The sequence below is a fragment of the Saimiri boliviensis genome, chromosome 7 (genome assembly GCF_048565385.1).
Source record: "Saimiri boliviensis isolate mSaiBol1 chromosome 7, mSaiBol1.pri, whole genome shotgun sequence".
Classification (NCBI taxonomy): domain Eukaryota; kingdom Metazoa; phylum Chordata; class Mammalia; order Primates; family Cebidae; genus Saimiri; species Saimiri boliviensis.
In genome coordinates, this window is record NC_133455.1 from 23,290,851 (window position 1) to 23,310,788 (window position 19,938).

The 19,938-nt window shown below is 43.6% G+C and overlaps 1 protein-coding gene and 1 non-coding gene across 10 annotated transcripts in view; both read left to right on the plus strand.

Moving 5' to 3' along the window:
* GIT2 (GIT ArfGAP 2) overlaps nt 1-19,614 on the plus strand; it is a 71,296-nt gene extending 51,682 nt beyond the window's left edge. For 4 of the 9 annotated variants that reach the window (XM_039471796.2, XM_074402259.1, XM_039471797.2 and 1 more), the window contains 6 exons: nt 320-568; nt 2,517-2,606; nt 9,253-9,335; nt 9,937-10,125; nt 15,246-15,309; nt 15,826-19,614. In XM_039471796.2, coding sequence (XP_039327730.1) covers nt 320-568; nt 2,517-2,606; nt 9,253-9,335; nt 9,937-10,125; nt 15,246-15,309; nt 15,826-16,038 — 888 coding nt within the window. In that variant the 3' untranslated portion in view covers nt 16,039-19,614. The remainder of the gene's footprint in view (nt 1-319; nt 569-2,516; nt 2,607-9,252; nt 9,336-9,936; nt 10,126-15,245; nt 15,310-15,825) is intronic. The other 5 variants (XM_039471800.2, XM_039471805.2, XM_074402261.1 and 2 more) reach the window with 3 other exon arrangements.
* LOC120365096 (5S ribosomal RNA) lies at nt 3,785-3,903 on the plus strand. The gene has a single exon (XR_005580117.1). It is a non-coding gene; the product is annotated as a 5S ribosomal RNA (ribosomal RNA).
* Nucleotides 19,615-19,938: the final 324 nt, after the last annotated feature.

Sequence of the window (19,938 nt, forward strand, 5' to 3'; positions counted from 1 at the left end):
GCTTGCCTGCAAACATTTCCCAGCCCCACCATGACAAATTTTTAAGTGGTTAGACATTTTGTTTTTAGGAAGTCCAAACCATAACTTTTCTGGATTCAGAAATGAAGCTATTTAATTTGTTTATGTGATGAAGGGAGTTGACTATGTCTCACCCAATCCAGAAGAAAGGGTCCTTGTGTGTACTGGCTTTTTACTTTTAGCCCAGCTAGCTGTTACTGTCCTTATTGTTTAAAACTGGTAGTTGTATTCATTTACTTGGTGTTTGCTTTTTCTGCTTGCTATAAAAAAACACAGTCCCACTGCCAAACATTTCTTTCAGCTTCAAACACTCCAGAGTGAAAATTCGAACCTCAGGAAACAGGCCACAACCAATATATATCAGGTGCAAACTGGTTCTGAGTACACAGACACTTCCAACCACTCTTCCTTAAAGAGACGTCCATCTGCCCGGGGCAGTAGGCCCATGTCCATGTATGAGACCGGATCAGGTCAGAAACCGTATCTCCCAATGGGAGAAGCGAGCCGCCCCGAAGAGAGCAGGACGAGACTCCAGCCCTTCCCCACGCACGTAAGTAACACCACTGGCGCTTCCGCTGTTCACTCTGTGCAGCCTGACTACTCTGTTCCCTCTTCTGAACCTGCAGGTCCCTACACCTCTGCTTTGCCAAATCGGGCTAAGAGAGGTACCATCGTGTTTGCTGTATTAACATGTCAACAGATGCTTGCGATGTTCCCACAAGCACACAGGGCCAGGAGCTGATGGTTTCCTAACCAAGTTGGGGATTCTGGCTCTTGCCTGAACCGCTCCTTTTTTTCTCCCCCGTATCCATGATTATTTCTCAAGCAGCCACTGTGTGAACTTTTTTTAGTAAAGCTTCCTTCCTTCCCCACTTCCAAAAACAAAAACAAAAATAAATCATAAAGGTCACTTTCAGAAGGAAGTGTCTCCTTCTTGGAGCTAGACAGGGATGTGTTCCTTTAAGGACTGGAGCCTTTAGAATCTCAGATGCCTTTTCAGCTCCTCCTCAAGCAGCTGGCCTTGAGTCTGTGGCCCAGGTAGGGTACCCAAGCGAGTCTATAAGGCTCCAGGCCTCCGCAGCCTCTCCACTTGCGCTCAGTGTGCTGCTAGGTACGCTTCTGCACCCTGCTCCTCCCCTGTGGTGGGGGAAGTGTGGCTTTGTCATCTCAGAAAAGGAGATGTAATGCTCTACATCAGTCTTAGAAGTGCTGAATTCCAGAGATTGTGTCCTGTAGCAGGGTTCTCACAATCTTATTTTGCTTTGAGATACATATTATGTTGTAAGGTTTTCAAATGTATTTCTTCTGGATTACTTTATTATAAAAATACATGTTTTGCCCAAGATGTCACAAAGTTTAAACTTTTTCATGTGATGCTTTTTCAGAGTAATATTTTGTCTTTTTGAGTGTCAAAAGTTACTATTTCTTTAGTCAAATTTTATGAGAATTTTCAAAAAAATTCTCAAGGTAGATGCAAAGCAAAGACAAGGTTTCGTAAATTAAGCCCTAGTTTAATTTTGTCAATTTTCATTGTGGTACAAATTACAATATTACTTTACTGTAATTGGGAGTCTTGTTATCCCAAATTCTTTTTAAGATATTTGGTTTAACATTCTAAGTCAATTGATTTTATATATTTGATGTAAAGGGAATGCCATTAAACTAAGTTAAAAATCTTTTTTCTTTTTTTTTTTTTTCTGAGACAGAGTCTCACTCTGTCACTCAGGCTGGGGTGCAGTGTGTGATCTTGGCTCACTGCAACCTCTGCCTCCTGGGTTCAAGCAGTTCTTCTGCCTCAGCCTTCTGAGTAGCTGGGACTACAGGCGCACACTGCAGTGCCCAGCTAATTTTTTTGTATTTTAGTAGAGATGGGGTTTTATCATGTTGCCCAGGCTGGTCTCAAACTCCTGGGCTCAGGCAATCTGCCCGCCTCAGCCTCTCAAAGTGCTAGGATTACAGGCGTGAGCTACCATGCCCAGCCTAAGTTAAGAATCTTATTTTTGTATACCTGAAGACAAAATTTAGGAAAAGCAGCTTTGTTATTTTTCACTGTACTCTTTAATTTTAGAAAAATTTAGAATATAAGGATATCATATCAGGAAGGCTCTATAACTGTACTAAAACTTAGATTGATAGTGTATAGCAACTTAGAATCATTTGTATAGTTTCTCATTTCACATCAGTCCTGATTCAAAAAGAAACAGGCCTTTCACACTATCCATTAAAAAAAATTATTGACAAGTTTGACAAATTATGTTAGGTATTATCTTTATTCCCTAATGGAAAAGCAGCCTTTATGAAATTTAGAGTAATTTTCAGGAGGTGTTTCACCAAGAGTTTAAACATCTCTGGGGGCCCTATCACCAGCTGTCACTGAAATTACAGCACTCATGTCACATAGTGTGTGGTATTCTAGGATTCTTTTACTGAAGGTGCTGAGGTGGTAGGTTTTGGTTTGTTTTGTATTTTCCCAAGTGTGTTTCTCTTTCCCATTCCAGATCGGGAGGAGTGCGCTTGTGACCTCCTCTTCATCTCTGCCTTCCTTCCCCTCCACACTTTCCTGGTCGAGGGATGAAAGCGCCCGAAGGGTTAAGTACATTCTGAATGGTCTGCGCTCTGGAGGAGGAGCCATGCTCCTGGGCGCTTTGTGCTTGGGCTCTGGCCCTCCTGTCCCTTGTCCCTTGCTAACTGCCCTTCCATCCTGCATGAGGCAGCGCTTCCCTCCTGGATTCTCACAGTGGATCAGGTGCACACTTGTGCACACACACACGCTCACCCATTGAGGGGCGCCTCCCTTTCTCTAACCCCACAGTGCTCATGTTCACATCATATTTAACAAAGTTTGCAAATCACCCTACAGCATTTATTCTGAGCATACTGTCTTTTTAACGAACCAGAAAATTAGCTGGCTGCTGGTTAGATATTATAATGGAACAGATCTGTTCAATTTGTTCAGAGCTACAGTTGTCAGACTGAAACTGCTATATGTGGACTCACTGAAGTACTAAAATGTTATACCTTTTTTTTTTAAACCTGTGACACATTTTATGTCAGCACCATACTTGACAAACCAAGGTTTATAAGTCCCTGCATCTTGAATCAGAATTGTAATATCTCGTGGCATTGGACCTGTCTAAGCAGCTGTTAGCATAAAGCTGTTCACTTGTACGGATTGGTTAAACCCCACCTACTGGTATATAATTTACGGTCTCAATAGCAGTGCATGATTTAGATAAGCCCCTTTTAGAGTAGTCAGGCAGTATTTATTAAGCACTTCTGCATATACAGCCTTTTGGTAAGTCAATGAAAGGGTCCTAAGGACTTAGGTGGCACAATCCCTGCTCCCAAAGGCACTATCGTTTAAAAAATACCTTCATGGGCCAGGCGCAATGGCTCATGCCTGTAATCCCAGCACTTTGGGAGGCTGAGGCGGGTGGATCACCTGAGGTTGAGAGTTTGAGACCAACCTGACCAACATGGAGAAACCCTGTCTCTACTAAAAATATAAAAATTGGCCGGGCATTGTGGTGCATGCCTGTAATTCCAACTACTCAGGAGGTTGAGGCAGGAGAATCGCTTAAACCTAGGAGGCAGATGTTGCAGTGAGCCGAGATCATGCCATTGCACTCCAGCCTGGGCAACAAGAGTGAGACTCCATCTCAAAAAACAAAAAACAAAAAACAAAACTTTCATTCACAAAGAGTGGTACATACCCACATCCTGGGAAAGCCATGGACAGAGCACAGGCTTTGAAAATTCATGTCCCGTCTAAGGCCATACCACCCTGAATGTGCCCGATCTCGTCTGATCTTGGAAGCTAAGCAGGGTTGGGCTTGGTTAGTACTTGGATGGGAGACCTCCTGAGAATACCATGTGCTGTAGGCTTTAAAAAGAAAAATCCCTGTCCCAATTCTGGCTCCATCTATTTTTTAATGGAAGGATAATGTAACTAAGGTTAGAGGAGGAAGCTGGGTATTGGTAAGGTGGGATTTGCACTGGGCCTTTGCCATTCCCTCTACACCTAGGAATGGTGGAGAACCTTTCTTTCCTATTTCCAGTGGCATATGGATCACCAAGGCCCTTTCAGGATTTGTTTTTTCATTTTTCAGAGATAGAGTCTCATTATGTTGCCCAGTCTGAAGTATAGTAGCTGTTTACAGGCATGGTCATATCGCAGTGCAGCCTCAAACTCCTGGGCTCAAGCAGTCCTCCTGCTTCAGACTCCTGAGTTGCTGAGATGTGCTGCCACGTCCTGACCCTACAGGCACATGCCACTGCGCCCTGACCCCTTTGGAATTCTTTACTTCACTTGCGAAGTAGTCTATTAAGAAATCTTGGCTGAGTGCAGTGGCCCACATACTTTGGGAGGCCTAAGCAGGTGGATTGCTTGAGCCCAGGAGTTCAAGACCAGCCTCGGCAACATGGCAAAATCCCACCTCTACAAAAAATGTAAAAAATTACCTGGGTGTGGTAATGCATACCTGTAGTCTCAGTTTCTTGGGAGACTGAGATGGGAGGATCACTTGAGCTCAACACTGGAGGTCAAGGCTGCAGTGAGCCATGATTGTGGTATTGTACTCCAGCTTGGACAATACAGTGAGACCCCATCTCAAAAAAAAGAAATATTATTATACTAAATTAAAAAAAAAAGAATTCTTGATAAATTGTACTTAAAGTTAAGTGACTCATACCTGTAATCCCAGCACTTTGGGAGGCCGAGGTAGCTGGATCACTTGAGCCCAGGAGTTTGAGACCAGCCTGGCCAACATGGCAAAACCGTCTCCACTAAAAATACAAAACTACTAAAAATACAAAAATTACCCAGGCGTGGTGGCGCATGCCTGTAATCCCAGCTACTTGGAAAGGTGAGGCACAAGAATCAATAATTGTTTGAATCTGGGAGGTGGAGGTTACAGTGAGCTGAGGTCACACCACTGCACTCCAGCCTGGGTAACAAAGTGAGACTCTGTCTCAAGAAAAAAAAAAGTCACCTGAGCAGTTCTGAAATTGAACTGTAATGTTTTCATGAAAATATCCCAGTTATGCTGGGTGCAGTGGCTCATACCTATAGTCCAGCACTTGGGAGGCCAAGGCGGGTGGATCACCTGAGGTGAGGAGTTTGAGACCAGCCCAACCAACATGGAGAAACGCTGTCTCTACTAAAAATACAAAAGTAACCAGGTGTGGTGGCATGTGCCTGTAATCTCAGCTACTTGGGAGGCTGAGGCAGGAGAATTGCTGGAACCCAGGAGGCAAAGGTTGTAGTAAGCCAAGATCGCACCATTACAACAAGATTGAAACTCCCATCTCAAAAGAAAAAAAAAAGGAAAGAAAAGAAAATCCGAATTACAACTAAAGGACAGTTAGACAGTTAAATATCTGATTACAAATTTTGTAAGTCAAACCTCTTTTGGTTACTGTGAAATTGTTTTGTTTTTTAATTTGTTATGGTAGCAAATTTGAAAATCATTGCAAGGACTGCTTACTGAGACAAAGTTTTGTATAAAAATCATTTAAACTGATCACCCTGATTGTTCCTGACAGCTTTATCATGAGTCTAGATTTTTATGGCGTGTCTTTATTCAGAGAAAACTGCAAATCTATTAAGTAAATTGAACCAGCACCAGCTATAAGGTAACCTTCGTATTAACAGCTTTGGGAGAGCAGCACTCTTAACTAATAGCTTTTGGCTCTGCATGTTTATAATAATTTTGATACAATTAAATGCTGCTACACTGAAATTCTGTACCTATGCTTTTGTTGACAACGGTGAAGAAATTAACTAACCTGTAAGTAACTGATTTCCTGGGTGGTTGCTGCTATATGTTGTTTTCCATACTTGAGAAACATTTACTGAATGTATTCATTAGGTATATGAGTCACTACTCTTCTAAAATGTTTAAATGAAACTTGGTACTTTTGATCATCGAGGGTAGTGCATTTGATTTGTGATTATCACATTTTCATCAGGGAAGGCAAAAAGATTCATTATAAAATGTAGAATTTTCTGGGTTTAATTCTGTTTCTAGATTGTTTTCCACTGGAGCAGCTCTGGGCAAATTTTTCAGTATAATTACTTAAATGCAAGTTTTTTTATCTATTCATATATGTGTGTATGTATCCACACACACCTATGTGTGAGTGTATATATAAAAACCAAAACAAAAGTTAAACGTTAGTTAGGGCCAGGTGGCTTACACCTATAATCCCAGCACTTTGGGAGGTCAAAGTTGGAGGATCACTTGAGCTCAGGAGTTTGAGATCAGGCTGGGCAACATAGTGAGACCTCGTCTCTACAAAAAAAAAAAAAATACAAAATTAGCTGAGCATGGTGGCGCGTGCCTGTGGTCCCAGCTGCTCGGGAGGCTGATGTGGGAGAAGCACTTGAGCCTGGGAGGTCGAGGTTGCAGCAAGCTGAGATTGCACCACTGTGCTCTGCCTAGGTAACAGAGCGAAACCCTGCCTCAAAAAAAAAAAGAAAAAGGTTGGCTGGGCGTGGTGGCTCATACCTGTAATCCCAGCACTTGTAGGCCAAGGTGAGCAGATCACCTGAGGTCAGGAATTTCAGACCAGCCTAACCAACATGGTGAAACTCCATCTCTACTAAAAATACAAAATTTGCTGGGTGTGGTGGCACATGCCTGTAATCCCAGTTCCTCAGGAGGCTGAGGCAGGAGAATTGCTTGAACCCAGGACGCAGAGGTTGCAATGAGCCTAGATTGCACCATTGCATTCCAGCTTGGGCAACAAAAGTGAAACTCCACCTCAAAAAGAAAAAGGTATTTTCTGTGAAAGATATGAAGGGTTTGGGGGTTCTTTCTTTGTTTCTTTCTTTCTGTCTTTCCCTCTTTCCCCGTCTTTCCCTGTCTTTCTGTCTTTTCTTCTTTCTGCCAGGCTGGAGTGCAGTGTTGTGATCTCAGCTCACTGCAACCTCTGCCTCGTGGGTTTAAGCTATTCTCCTGCCTCAACCTCTCAAGTAGCTGGAACTATCAGGACATGCCGCCACACCCAGCTAATTTTGTATTTTTAGTAGAGATGGGGTTTCACCCATTGGCCAAGGATGTTCTCAATCTCTTGACCTCGTGATCCGCCCACCTTGGCCTCCCAAAGCGTTTCTTTCTTTTTGGTTTTCTAAGCTCATCTCTGGAAGACCACAGTGCTTGCCCATGATCTTCCTGTTACAGACCTCTGGGAGCCAAACTCACTGACTTCATAAAGCCAGATCAAAACAATGCAGCAAGAGAAGCAGAACTACTTATTGGTAGAAGATATAAACAAAGGGATCATCAAAGTTGTAGATTCTATAGAAACTAGCTTTACAGACTCCCCATATGGTTCCAAGCCAACATTTAATCATTTGCCAGATGGATTTGAGTGGCTGCAGGATGCATGAGTTCATAGTGAATCTTAGGAGCCCATAGGAAGTGTCTTGTATTTGAGTGGCTGGGAACTGAGCAGAGCACGTGTGGAGGTGTGGATGGAAGACCTCAACCGACAGAGAAGGAGAACATGTGCCCTGCCTGGGAGCAGAAGGAGAGTTTATGGGGATAGCAAACAAAGTGTGGCGTGAGTAAGTGGGGTTCCTCCACGTGGGGCCAGCTGCCTTGCCCGTACCTACTAGGAAGGAGTGACAGTCAGGCTTTATGGAGGCTTTTTTTTTTTTTTTTTAATTGAGATAGGGTATAGCTCTGTCACCCAGGCCGGGGTGCAGTGGTGCAATCTCATCTCACTGCAACCACTGCCTCCTAGGCTCAAGAGATCCTTTCACCTAAGCCTCCCGAGTAGTTGGGGCTATAGGTGTCCACTACCACACCCAGCTAATTTTTGTACTTTTAGTAGAGATGACATTTCACCATGTTGCCCAGGCTGGCTTCAAACTCCTGGCCTCCAGTGATCTGCCCACCTTGGCCTCCAACGTTTAGCCATGAGCCACCACTCTTGGCCATGTAGAGCTTCTTAGACCAGTTTACTCAAAAGTATCATTCTTTTGGATGAAGCTACAGGGTCTCCATATGTTTAAACAAAGTTCTTAGTCTATATCTATGTCCTTAGCCACATTTTATTGCAGCATCAATAAAACTCTACTTAGTCACATGTTTTGATTAACTTGGATGAAATTCAAGGAGTAAAGCTAGAAATAGCTCACATTTGTATTTTACAAGGTAATTGGTTTAGATTTTAAATTAGCCTCCATTGATATCTGTTCCAAAGAAATTCTCAAACATTATGGGTAAAATAAATACTGAGGGAATAGTTTTTATGAAATACTCAGAACATAGTCCCACTCAAAGGAATATAGTCCCCTTCAAATTTTGTCACCCTAAAAGATCCTTTTTAGCAGTGCTGCCATTTGTTCAAAACATTTTTAGGATTCCTCTTTTGAATCTATATCCCAATTCTTATCTCCACAGTTGTACTAAATCTTTATATTTTAAGGGGTAGATTTGAGTCCAGACATGAACTATTGAAGGCAGCAGAAGGCAGGAAACCTGGTGCTTTGTCCTGTTTTTCTGCGGACTTTGTGGCCTTTGGTGGGCCACCAGCTTTTTTGGCCCTTCATTTTCTTATATGGGGTTTAATCTGAACGTGGCTTCCAATACTGAAGGTCTGTGGTCATATAAGTGCTGGCATGTCTTTTTGTTTGTTTGTTTCTGAGACAAGGTCTCACTCTGTTGCCCAAGCTGGAGTACAGTGGTGTGATCATGGCTCAATACAACCTTGAACTCCTGGGCTCAAGCAGTCCCCTCAGCCTCCTAAGGAGCTGGGACTACAGGTACATGCCACCATCCCTGGCTGATATATTTTTTTTTGTGTTGCCCAGGCTGGTCTCAAACTCCTAGCTTCAAGCATTCGTCCTGCCTCAGCCTCCCAAAATACAGAAATTACAGGCCTGAGCCACTACGCTCTGCCTATATTTTAACTGTATTTCATTATGTTACAAATTTGAGAACTAGACGAAGGTGTGTTGCCTTGCATGTCTCTGTTAGTTTGTACCAAGGATCTGATTACAGAGTAGCCACTGAGCTAAGAAGAAAATGGTGCAAAGAAGGAAAGAAGCCATTTCTGGATCCAGTGTTCATCTTTTACTAAATTTTCACTAGAGAGTTTGCCCCTGTCCCAAATGAGATTTGGGGTGTGAAGGCCAGTAGCCTAACAGGTAATGATTCCTGGGGAAGACTCCTGAGAAGGGTCTCATGTTACAAATTCATGAGGGTCCCGTCTTCTTTCTTATAGGCATCCAGGCTGGAGAAGCAGAACAGCACACCTGAGAGTGACTATGACAACACTCCCAACGACATGGAGCCAGATGGCATAGGGTACATCTGCAGGACGTACACACCAGGGGAGGGACTCCCCCGGGCCAGAGACCTGGCAGGCCTGGGCCAGCAGAAGCAGTTCACCACCCACACCCCTTTCCTCTATTTTCAGACTTATAAAGTCTTAAAATATTCAAGCATATGCTCATAGTTTACTTGTCTTGTCATCTCACATTATTGCCTAAAGGCCTTTTTCTTTGTACCAGCACATTATGTATCTCTAGCTATCTGAAGTGTGTTTAAAGTCATTACCCCACTTCATCATGAAGACAACATTAGGTTACATTCTGCATTTGAACCCAAGAAGTTGGCCCACCTGGGGATGGCTTATTAACCATACACCATCCCTGCTCCAGGTATTTCCCTCCTTTTTTCCCTCCTTCACCCTTCCCATGAGAGTCAACACTTCCAACTCTGTGGTAGAATGAAATAGCAGATTTTGGAGCCTTACCTTGAGTCTCCTGCTAGACAGGATAAAGGAAACGAAGAGACCAGCCTGCATTCAGCTGGCATTCAGCCAGTGCATACAAAGTGGCTCCTAGAAGCAGAGGAGCAGCTGATAAGCCCCTCCTGTGTTTAACTGCATCTTTAATGTTCACAGGTCAAGCCGAAAGGGACGGCAAAGAAGTATGGTATGGCCAGGCGATGGCTTGGTACCAGACACAGCAGAACCCCACGTGGCCCCAAGCCCCACTCTCCCTAGCACGGAAGATGTCATCAGGAAGACCGAACAGATCACCAAAAACATACAGGAGCTCTTAAGAGCAGCCCAAGAAAATAAACATGACAGGTAAGCAGGGCTGAAGACCATGCTTTGGGAGAGCATGTGTTAGGTACCCAGAAGGGGATGCTGCCCACATTCTCAATGACAGCTGTTCCCAGCATGCTGACTTCAAGTTTTCAAGGTCATTGAAAATTTAAGTCTACATAACAGGCTTAAGAACAACGTCAAGTTTGGTTTGGTTTGTCTTGTTTGATTTACATGGTATTTTCTTTTTTTTTTTTTAATCTTGTTACGGAACTCCAAAAATAAATGCTTCTAGAAATAGGATTGTGGCGTATTTAGGGTGGCGACAGTGCTAGTTCTAGGTGGAGGGGGCAAGGGGCTGCCTTACACCTCACTGCCAGCCACAGCTACACCCTGGCCTGACTAGGAACAAGGCTGCTGACACAAAAGGTATCCTGGGCTGGGCACAGTGGCTCACACCTGCAGTCCCAGCACTTTGGGAGGTCAAGGCGGGTGGATCATCTGAGGTCAGGAGTTCAAGACCAGCCTGGCCAACATTGTGAAACCCTGTATCTATTAAAAATATAAAAATTAGCCAAGCATGGTGGCGTGTGCCTATAATCCCAGCTACTCAGAAGGCTGAGGCAGGAGAATTGCTCGAACCTGGGAGGCAGAGGTTGCAGTGAGCCGAGATCATGCCACTGCACTCCAGCCTGGGCAGCAAGAGCAAAACTCTTATCTAAAAAAAAGGGAAGAAAGAAAAGTTGATCTCATCATCACCTACATCCTTCTCTGCACATGAGAGGAGAGGCTGCTTACTCTGACCAGAAGCATATCCTATAGTTAATTCTTATCCTGAGGAAGGGACTGGCTCTTGCTCCAACTTAGCCTTTTGTTCTTTGAGAGTGAATTCTCTGAAAGCTTCTGGTGAGTTGTAAACTGCTTGGGGTAACATCCTAGCTTCCCATAGTTGGCAGGATGTAGACACTTATAAAACATTAGCTAAAGCAGCAGAGTTCAGTCAAATCCAAGAATAATCTTATTCTTTCCATTAGTTCAGGAAAGCTTAGGACTTTTCTTTACGCCTTGCACAACCAAAACATGTTCAAGGGATGCTGTACTGTTTAGTCTTTTCTCTGTTTTCTTCCACACAGACATGCATCTGGGCCTTTGTATTCCCTTTGGTAGTCCTTACACTGCTGGGCCAACTTCCCCTTTCTCTACCCTTTTTTATATGGCTCGCACATCTCCCAGTGTCCTTATCTCCCACTAGGAAAGAGGGGAATAATCCATGTTTATTGAAAGATAAGAGTTTTTCTGGAAGGACTGCTGGAAGCTCCTTGAGAAAAAGAGAAACCTGCATAACTTTTTAGCCTCCTTCTGTAAAAACTGTATAATGGTTTGGCTTATTCCTCCCTCCTTTCCCAGGCATCCTCTTCATACCACAACTTTTGGACCTCACTAGTTATAAGCAGAGTCACTTTGCTCAGGACCATAGTCTTAGCAGTGAGTGACTTCATATTTGATTACAGAAAGCAAAGTGTCCTTTGGCTTTCCAAAGTACAAGAGTTTTTTTCGTTTGTTTGATTTTGGTTTTTTTTTAGACATAGTCTTGCTCTGTCACCCAGGCTGGAGTGCAGTGGCACAATCTCAGCTCACTACAACCTCTGCCTCCCAGGTTGAAGCGATTCTCCTGCCTCAGCCTCCCAAGTAGCTGGGATTATAGTCATGTGCCACCATACCTGGCTAATTTTTTTGTATTTTTAGTAGAGATGGAGTTTTACCATGTTGGCCAGGCTGGTCTTGAGCTTCCGACCTCAAGTGATCTACCTACCTCAGCCTCCCAAAGTGTTGGGATTATGGGCATGAGCCACCGTTCCCAGCCAAAGTACAGTTTTTGGCTGCATTTAATGTAATCGTGATACAATTAATACTTCCTTCCCAAGGACCATGACGCCATTTGTCAATGTGCTTTGCTTTTCATTTCCTCTAGTTCAGAAGTGCTGTGCTTGTATTTCAAACTAAAAATTGTACTTGCTTTATATTGCTGTCCCTGATGGTTGTCAGAAATATAAGTATCTGCCCTGAGGCCATTTCTGGCTTCAAAGATGCAATATGGTACTTGGTACAATTGGGAAGTTTCTTTTTTTCCTTTCTTTGTTTAAAACGTACAAATTGGCCGGGCGCAGTGGCTCATGCCTGTAATGGCGGCTGGATCACGAGGTCAAGAGATCAAGACCATCCTGGTCAACATGGTGAAACCCCGTCTCTACTAAAAATACAAAAAAAATTAGCTGGGCATGGTGGCGTGTGCCTGTAATCCCAGCTACTCAGGAGGCTGAGGCAGGAGAATTGCCTGAACCCAGGAGGCGGAGGTTGCAGTGAGCTGAGATCGCGCCATTGCACTCCAGCCTGGGTAACAAGAGTGAAACTCTGTCTCAAAAAAAAAAAAAAAAAACAAAAATTAGCTGGATGTGGTAGCACGTGCCTGTAATCCCAGCTACTCGGGAGGCTGAGGCAGGAGAATTACCTGAACCCGGGAGGTGGAGGTTGCGGCGAGCTGAGATCGCGCCATTGCACTCCAGCCTGGGTAACGAGTGAAACTCCGTCTCAAAAAATAAATAAATAAATAAATAAAAATAAAATATACAAATTAATTTGATAGCATATTTCATGATCTGATTTTTTTTAAGACCGTAGGCCAAGCATGGTGGCTCATGCCTGTAATCCCAGCACTTTGGGAGGAGGCTGAGGTGGGCAGATCACCTGAAGTTGGGAGTTGGAGACCAGCCTGACCAACACAGAGAAACCCCCTCTCTACTAAAAATACAAAATTAGCTGGGTGTGGTGGCTCATGCCTGTAATCCCAGCTACTCGGGAGGCTGAGACAGGAGAATTGCTTGAACCTGGGAGGTGGAGGTTGTGGTGAGCTGAGATTGCGTCACTGTACTCTAGCCTGGAGTGAAACTCTGTCTCAAAAAAAAAAAAAAAGATCATGAAAGAATGATGTGGATATTTTAATCATTAGCTCATTCTTTTGGTTTAAAACCAGAATTGGTCTAAAGAATTTACATTTGGCCGGGCGCGGTGACTCAAGCCTGTAATCCCAGCACTTTGGGAGGCCGAGGCGGGTCGACCACGAGGTCAAGAAATCAAGACCGTCCTAGTCAACATGGTGAAACCCCGTCTCTACTAAAAAATACAAAAAAATTAGCTGGGCATGGTGGCGCGTGCCTGTAATCCCAGCTACTCAGGAGGCTGAGGCAGGAGAATTGCCTGAACCCAGGAGGCAGAGGTTGTGGTGAGCCGAGATCGCGCCATTGCACTCCAGCCTGGGTAACAAGAGCGAAACTCTGTCTCAAAAAAAAAAAAAAAAGAATTTACATTTAATTAATTGCTCAATGCTATAAAATTGCTGGTTACTTAGATACCTGAGATGCTTTTATTTATAACCTTGAATTATACTAATTAAATCAATGCCTTTTTCCTCTTAATCCATGCAAGCAGCCCCAGCCCCTGACATTCCTGAAGTCTAGTCTTGTCTCCTAAGCCTCCAGCTTCATTCCTGGCCTCACACAAACACACATACAATTCAGGGATTATGACATATGTGCATGAAAACCTTTTTGAGGAAAGATACCAGTGTGAAGTTGTGAACATGGACTCCTTCTGTTAGAGGAGGAGGGCTTCCTCATTTAACTGGGTGTGCTTGCTTTTCTGTCTTGTCGAGGACTTCCCAAAATAGTTCATAATGAGTGAGCTTTTGAGAAATGGCCTTAGGAAAGATTCCTTCTCTGTGTAGCAGGAGGAAAGGGTGAATTGTATTTCTCAAAAATGAAACCGTAACCAACAGAATATAAAATTCTGCAGTGTGGGTCTCAGTCACTGTGATATGAACAGACACACAGTTTGTTAGTAAGCATGATACAAGTGATAGCTGTGGACATTGCTTTTTTCTCTTTCTGAAATCTGTGTGAGCAGATTGGTTGTTGCCCCTTCATATTTACAAGTTAAGTAACTCCTTATGCATTGGAATTTGTGTTATTACATGGTTTATGATTCTAATTGCTCACAAAGGTAAAAGTCAGGATTTCCCATGGAGGCATTTTTGGATAATATAAACCATTTTATTGAAAAGAAATGGTTTAATTTAAAATGTAAGCAGTCTTTTTTTTTTTTTTTTTTGAGTCAGAATCTCACTCTTGTCCTCCAGACTAGAATACAGTGGCATGATCTTGGCTCACTGCAACCTCCGCTTCCGGGGTTCAGGCAATTCTCCTGCCTCAGCCTCCTGAGTAGCTGGGACTATGGGCGTGCACCACCACACCCGGCTAATTTTTTGTACTTTTAGTAGAGATGGGGTTTCACCATAATGACCAGGCTGGTCTCAAACTCCTGACCTCAGGTGATCCACCCACATCGGCCTCCCAAAGTGCTGGGATTACAGGCATGAGCCACCACACCCAGCCAACAGTTTTAATTAAAATTGTTTTGAAACTAGATTTATTACAAAGGGGAAGTACATAAGTTGCTTATGACAGTCTATTCAGAAGCCAACTTCATGGTTTAAAAAATGAGGAAAGGGCCAGACACCATGGCTCACACCTGTAATCCCAGCACTTTAGAGGCTAAGGCAAGAGAATCACTTGAATCCAGAAGTTCAAGACAAGGCTGGGCAACATAGTGGGTGGGACTCCATCTCTACAAAAAATTATTTAAATATCAGCCAGGCATGGCAGCGCATGCCTGAAGTTCTAGCTACTTGAGAGGCTCCAATTATAATTTTAAGGAATGTTTTCAGTCCTTTACTTTTTATTTTTGTGGACTTTTGCATGGAAATTTTTTCTCTTTCTAGAAATTAGGACAATGAAACACATGAGAAGTAAATGACTGATGTAAGGAGGGTGAATTATGTTTCTGTACTGTTGTGTGGCCTCACCTGGCCAGGAGTTTATGTTGCCGTATTTCATACCTGGAGCCTTTTCATCAGCTTGAACTTCCAGGAAGCAATGGGAGCCCTGCTTTACGACTGTGCACCCTCTACTGATGTGGGATGCACAGCCAGCTGGCTGCAGCCCCAGTCCCTTCATCAAGGGAATGTAGAAGCTGTTCTAGCACTTGAGTACTCTTTGCCTCTGAATCATTTTTACTGTGACTGAATAACTTCTTCTATATTGTTGCAGTTATATTCCCTGCTCAGAGAGGATACACGTAGCTGTTACAGAAATGGCAGCATTATTCCCCAAAGTAAGTCACTTCCTACTCGCTTGGTTTAAATCCTTTTAAATAAATAGCAAGAAATTTCTTTATGACCTATATATTATATTAGCCTTTTTGTAGTACATGAAGTTTTAAAATTTGCAGTCGTATAGAGCTTTGAAATCTTTTACTTTTACATGAATGTTGATTTAATCAGACAAGGAAGTACAGATCATGTGCTAAAAGGCAAATTTTTAATTTTTAAATTTATAGGATTTTCTGGAATATTTTATCCACATGGGCTAATATTTTTCAAGAACTACCTCAAAATAGCACATACTACTAAAATTACCCTGCATGTACTTTGATCTTTGAATCAGAATATTTCAGCATCTCTTACGCTATGGGCTGCGAAGCTTGGAGTGTGTAAAGTAACCCCATTGAGAAAAGGCAGGACCAAACTGCCTTTTACTCTGGCTTGGTTTGCTTTAGAAAAAAGTTTGTCCCCTGCTCTTGGATGACTGCCCTGCAGTTCAGGGTGAACAGCTATCTTTTTCCTTTTAGAAACCCAAGTCTGACATGGTGAGGACTTCCCTTCGTTTACTGACATCCAGTGCCTACCGACTGCAGTCAGAGTGCAAGAAGACCCTCCCAGGGGACCCAGGTTCACCCACAGACGTCCAGCTGGTCACACAGCAGGTCATCCAGTGTGCGTACGACATCGCCAAGGCTGCCAAGCAGCTGGTCACCATCACCACCAAAGAGAACAACAACTGACACAGGCAGGGCGCCGCCTCCTTGCTTTTCTAGGCTTTTTAAAGTCCAATTTCAAATTCAGACACAGAACTCTTCCGATTTCTACAAAAAGAAACATTTAATGACGGTTTAAAACTTTTTAAAAGAAAACTCAGTATTATTTTTGCATGTTTTCTAACAAATTTTCAACTATTAATTTAACCCACTTGCCTTATTTTGTGCCTATTTGCCAATTTAGTTTCTGATGTTTGGCTGTGTTGTCAACAACTGTTGAGTTGATCACATACATCCAAAAGTATAGTTTCACTGTCTAAAATTTGTGGTCCCTTCAAACTCCCTGCCTATGCCTAAAACTATAAATGAGATTTTTCGTAAAACATTTTCTTGAGAGAGTTCGGCTAAAAAAAAAAATCATTTGTTCCCTACCAAGCATCGTGCAATAAGTGAATTTCCCAGCCTACTTCAGAATAGCTAAGTTTGGGGTATCTCCAAGCATGTCTGTAGAGAAAGGACTTTGCCACTTTTTAAAACTAGTGTCACAATCTCTCTTGGGAGGAAACAATGAATTGATCCTGTTTTACCGGATCAATTACGGACACAATGAATTTCTTCTGTTTTACCCTGTTACATGTTCTATCATTTAATTTTGTTATCTCAAGCTCCTATCTCTTGATATTTTGTTGTCATCTTGAAGGCTCCATGGAATGAGATAAAGCATTCACCTGCCACAGCACGTCTCATGAAGCCATGTTCAGGGTAGGAGCTCCACCCACATCACCACCCATTGTCAGGTGCTCTCCCTCACCCCTGTAAGCCAAACAGTTTGTTCAAAACCTGCAGCAAAGAGAAGTGTCAGTCTAACAAGCCAGAACTAATTTTGTGCCACACATTCAGGAATCACTGCCGTGAAATGTAGGAAGAAAAATCATCTACTCGCTGATGTTGTGTTGTACCTTTCATCCAGTCAGCTTGCGTCTCTAACCACTTATAGCTTGCTCACATGAGTTGCTTTGCATCTTTCATCATCTTTAAGGACTTCTTATAAGGAAAGATGTATTGTATGCAGTCATCTGACTTAGTGTCTCCACCATCACCTCACGAGTACTTAAAACGAGTACTTAATTAGACATCAACGAGTCTCCTCCATCACCTCACGAGTACTTAAATTAGACATCAACTTTCAATAATCCCCTAGAGAGTATGCTCTAGCTGACTGCCTGCTGCCCCAAAGCTCTGAAAGAGTAAGATATAAGTGCTGGAACATGCTCAGATTGTTTTTTAGTTACTAAAAAGCCCCTTTTTCTTCTGAATGTTAAAGCATCTTCCTGTTCCTGCTTACTGGAGCTGTTCTGTGTATGGTTCAGACCCTGACCTAGGGCTGGTGCTGTGGATGAGTGAAGGGAGCCAGGTACAGGGCAGCGGGACAGATGGGACTATGGGGAGCCCATGGCCTACCCAGTAGGGGCAGTAGCCACCAGCTCCATTCCTGTTGCCATGTGGAAAAGTGGGCCTAGGGCAGCCACAGCTTTGGTTTTTCAAGAGACAAGAAACCTAGATTTTTTTTTTCTTTCTTTTTTTGGTGCCATCTCTCCATTTATAAATGTTGGCAACCAATTTGAACATTTTCAGTGACCATGTGCAGGTGAGCTGTGGCCTCCAGGCTCCCAGCTTACAGCCCCGGGGCCCTGTAAGCTGTGCAGTGTGAGGGCCTGGCTTCCCCAGACACGCCTGGAGCAGCCTCTGAGCCTTACCCATAAGGGAGCCGGCCTACCCTGCGCGTTACGTTGCTGTCCCTCCTGTTTTTACCCGCATGTTCTGTCTCATAGTGGTCATTCATTCACATAAAGAAGACACAAGAATCAAAGTACAAGTTGCCTCAATACATCCTAATAACTAAGCCTCTATTTTCACAGGACTGATTCACGCACACCTTTATAGCTTGACCGTATGCTGTCACGAAAGTAGCACCCCAACGGTGCTTGCTTTACCAAGTCACAGTGTGTGGATGCTTTTGTCGCATTTTGCTACACTGTGAGTAGCATGGGAAAAGGGTCCACATCTCCAAAAGACTCTTCCACTTGTTTGTCGCACAGCCCTAAGTGCCACATTGCTGTTGGATGCTCCGGGGATGCCTTCTAGAACGGGACATGCTACCTTAAGTTCAGGCACCATCTCATAGCCTTTTCTGCAGACTTCATGTACTTAGCTGACCCTCCTTTTTCTTTTTTCTTTTTTTTTTTTTGAGACGGAGTTTCGCCCTTGTTACCCAGGCTGGAGTGCAATGGCGCGATCTCGGCTCACCGCAACCTCCGCCTCCTGGGCTCAGGCAATTCTCCTGCCTCAGCCTCCTGAGTAGCTGGGATTACAGGCACGTGCCACCATGCCCAGCTAATTTTTTGCACTTTTAGTAGAGATGGGGTTTCACCATGTTGACCAGGATGGTCTCGATCTCTCGACCTCGTGATCCACCCGCCTCGGCCTCCCAAAGTGCTGGGATTACAGGCTTGAGCCACCGCGCCCGGCGCTGACCCTCCTTTTTCTTGCCAACCCCTGGCCCTGCTGTCCCAGGGAGGACAGGTTTCTATAGAGGCCTCTGGAAGATGAGCTGTCTGCAGGAGGTGAAGCACTGTTTTCCTTGGAACGTTTAAGGACCTGCAATAGAGGATGTTGTCTTTATGGCCCTAGAGAAAGTCAAGGAACATGGGGACCAACAAAGTTGTAAGAATATTTCAGAAGAGTGCTCAGCTAGCCTCTGGTGCCAAAACTCCGAACAGAAGCTCCCCCGCGCCACAGCCAGTGGAGTCATGCAGCCAGTGGAGGGCTGCCATCGTCCTCTCCGTATGTGCCCCGCACATTTCCTTAGCCTCATCTGAGATCTGGTGTCAGAATTCTCTGCTCCTGTTGGCAAAACGCACCTTGTCTGAACATTTGTTCCAGCCACCTTTTGCACGTGGATTCCGTACCTTGCACTAGCAATGTCTGAGTTTGGTAACGTCATTTTTTTACCCTATATTCTCAATGATCCCTTCCTCCCTGTATGCCACCCTTCCCCTGAAGCCAATAGGGCAGAGGTGCACTTTATGAAACTGGCACTTGGCTGAACAGAAGGAAAAAGCTCTACCCCTAAGCTCCTTTCACAGAAATCGTCATCTGCCTTGGAATGCAAATAGTTCTTATTTGCCAAAGAACATTGAATTGGGCCCAAAGATCAAACACAGCATTTCATGTAATCGGAACTCTAAACGCACAACTCAGGAGCTGTGCAGGGCTCCTCCAGCGATTTAGTTGCAGAACTGAGAGCAAAACTCTCCTGTTTTTGTCCTCAGTGGCACCCATGAGCTTTCCAATAGTGTAATTTTCTTTCTTTCCTTCTTCTGGTTGAAGGTAACACGTGTTCTTAGAAAAGAAAATGCTGCATAGGAAAACTGAGATGCCTTTTATTCCAACATGTTTGATCCCTGTCACTCATTATTCTGTACTTTTTATTGTACATTGTATTCCTGTAATTATTGTGCCCTTTAAGTGTTGTAAAATCGTTTTGGAATTTGTGCCTGCTAGTTATGCAATAAACAGGCTCTACAAGTGTTTTTGTGGTAATGCCGTGCTCCCCATCAATTAGTTGATGTTTCCAGATACTCTGTAAAAGGTCTGAGAAAGTTCTTCCATAACGCCATCATTAGTGAGATGCAGTGTTTCATAGCTTTGGGGATCCAGCAGTTTTACTGTAATGGTGATCTTTTTCTTCCTCTGTGCTTAGCAAATAGCTTTCTTTAAACTCTGGATTAAGATATTAGTTGCGTGCATCTTATCATAGTGTATTTACTCCTTAAGTTTAACTTTTTTTTTCTTTTAGAGAGAATGTCTTCCTCTGTCACCCACGCTGGAGTGGTGCAATCTCAGCTTGCTGAGATTGAACCTCCA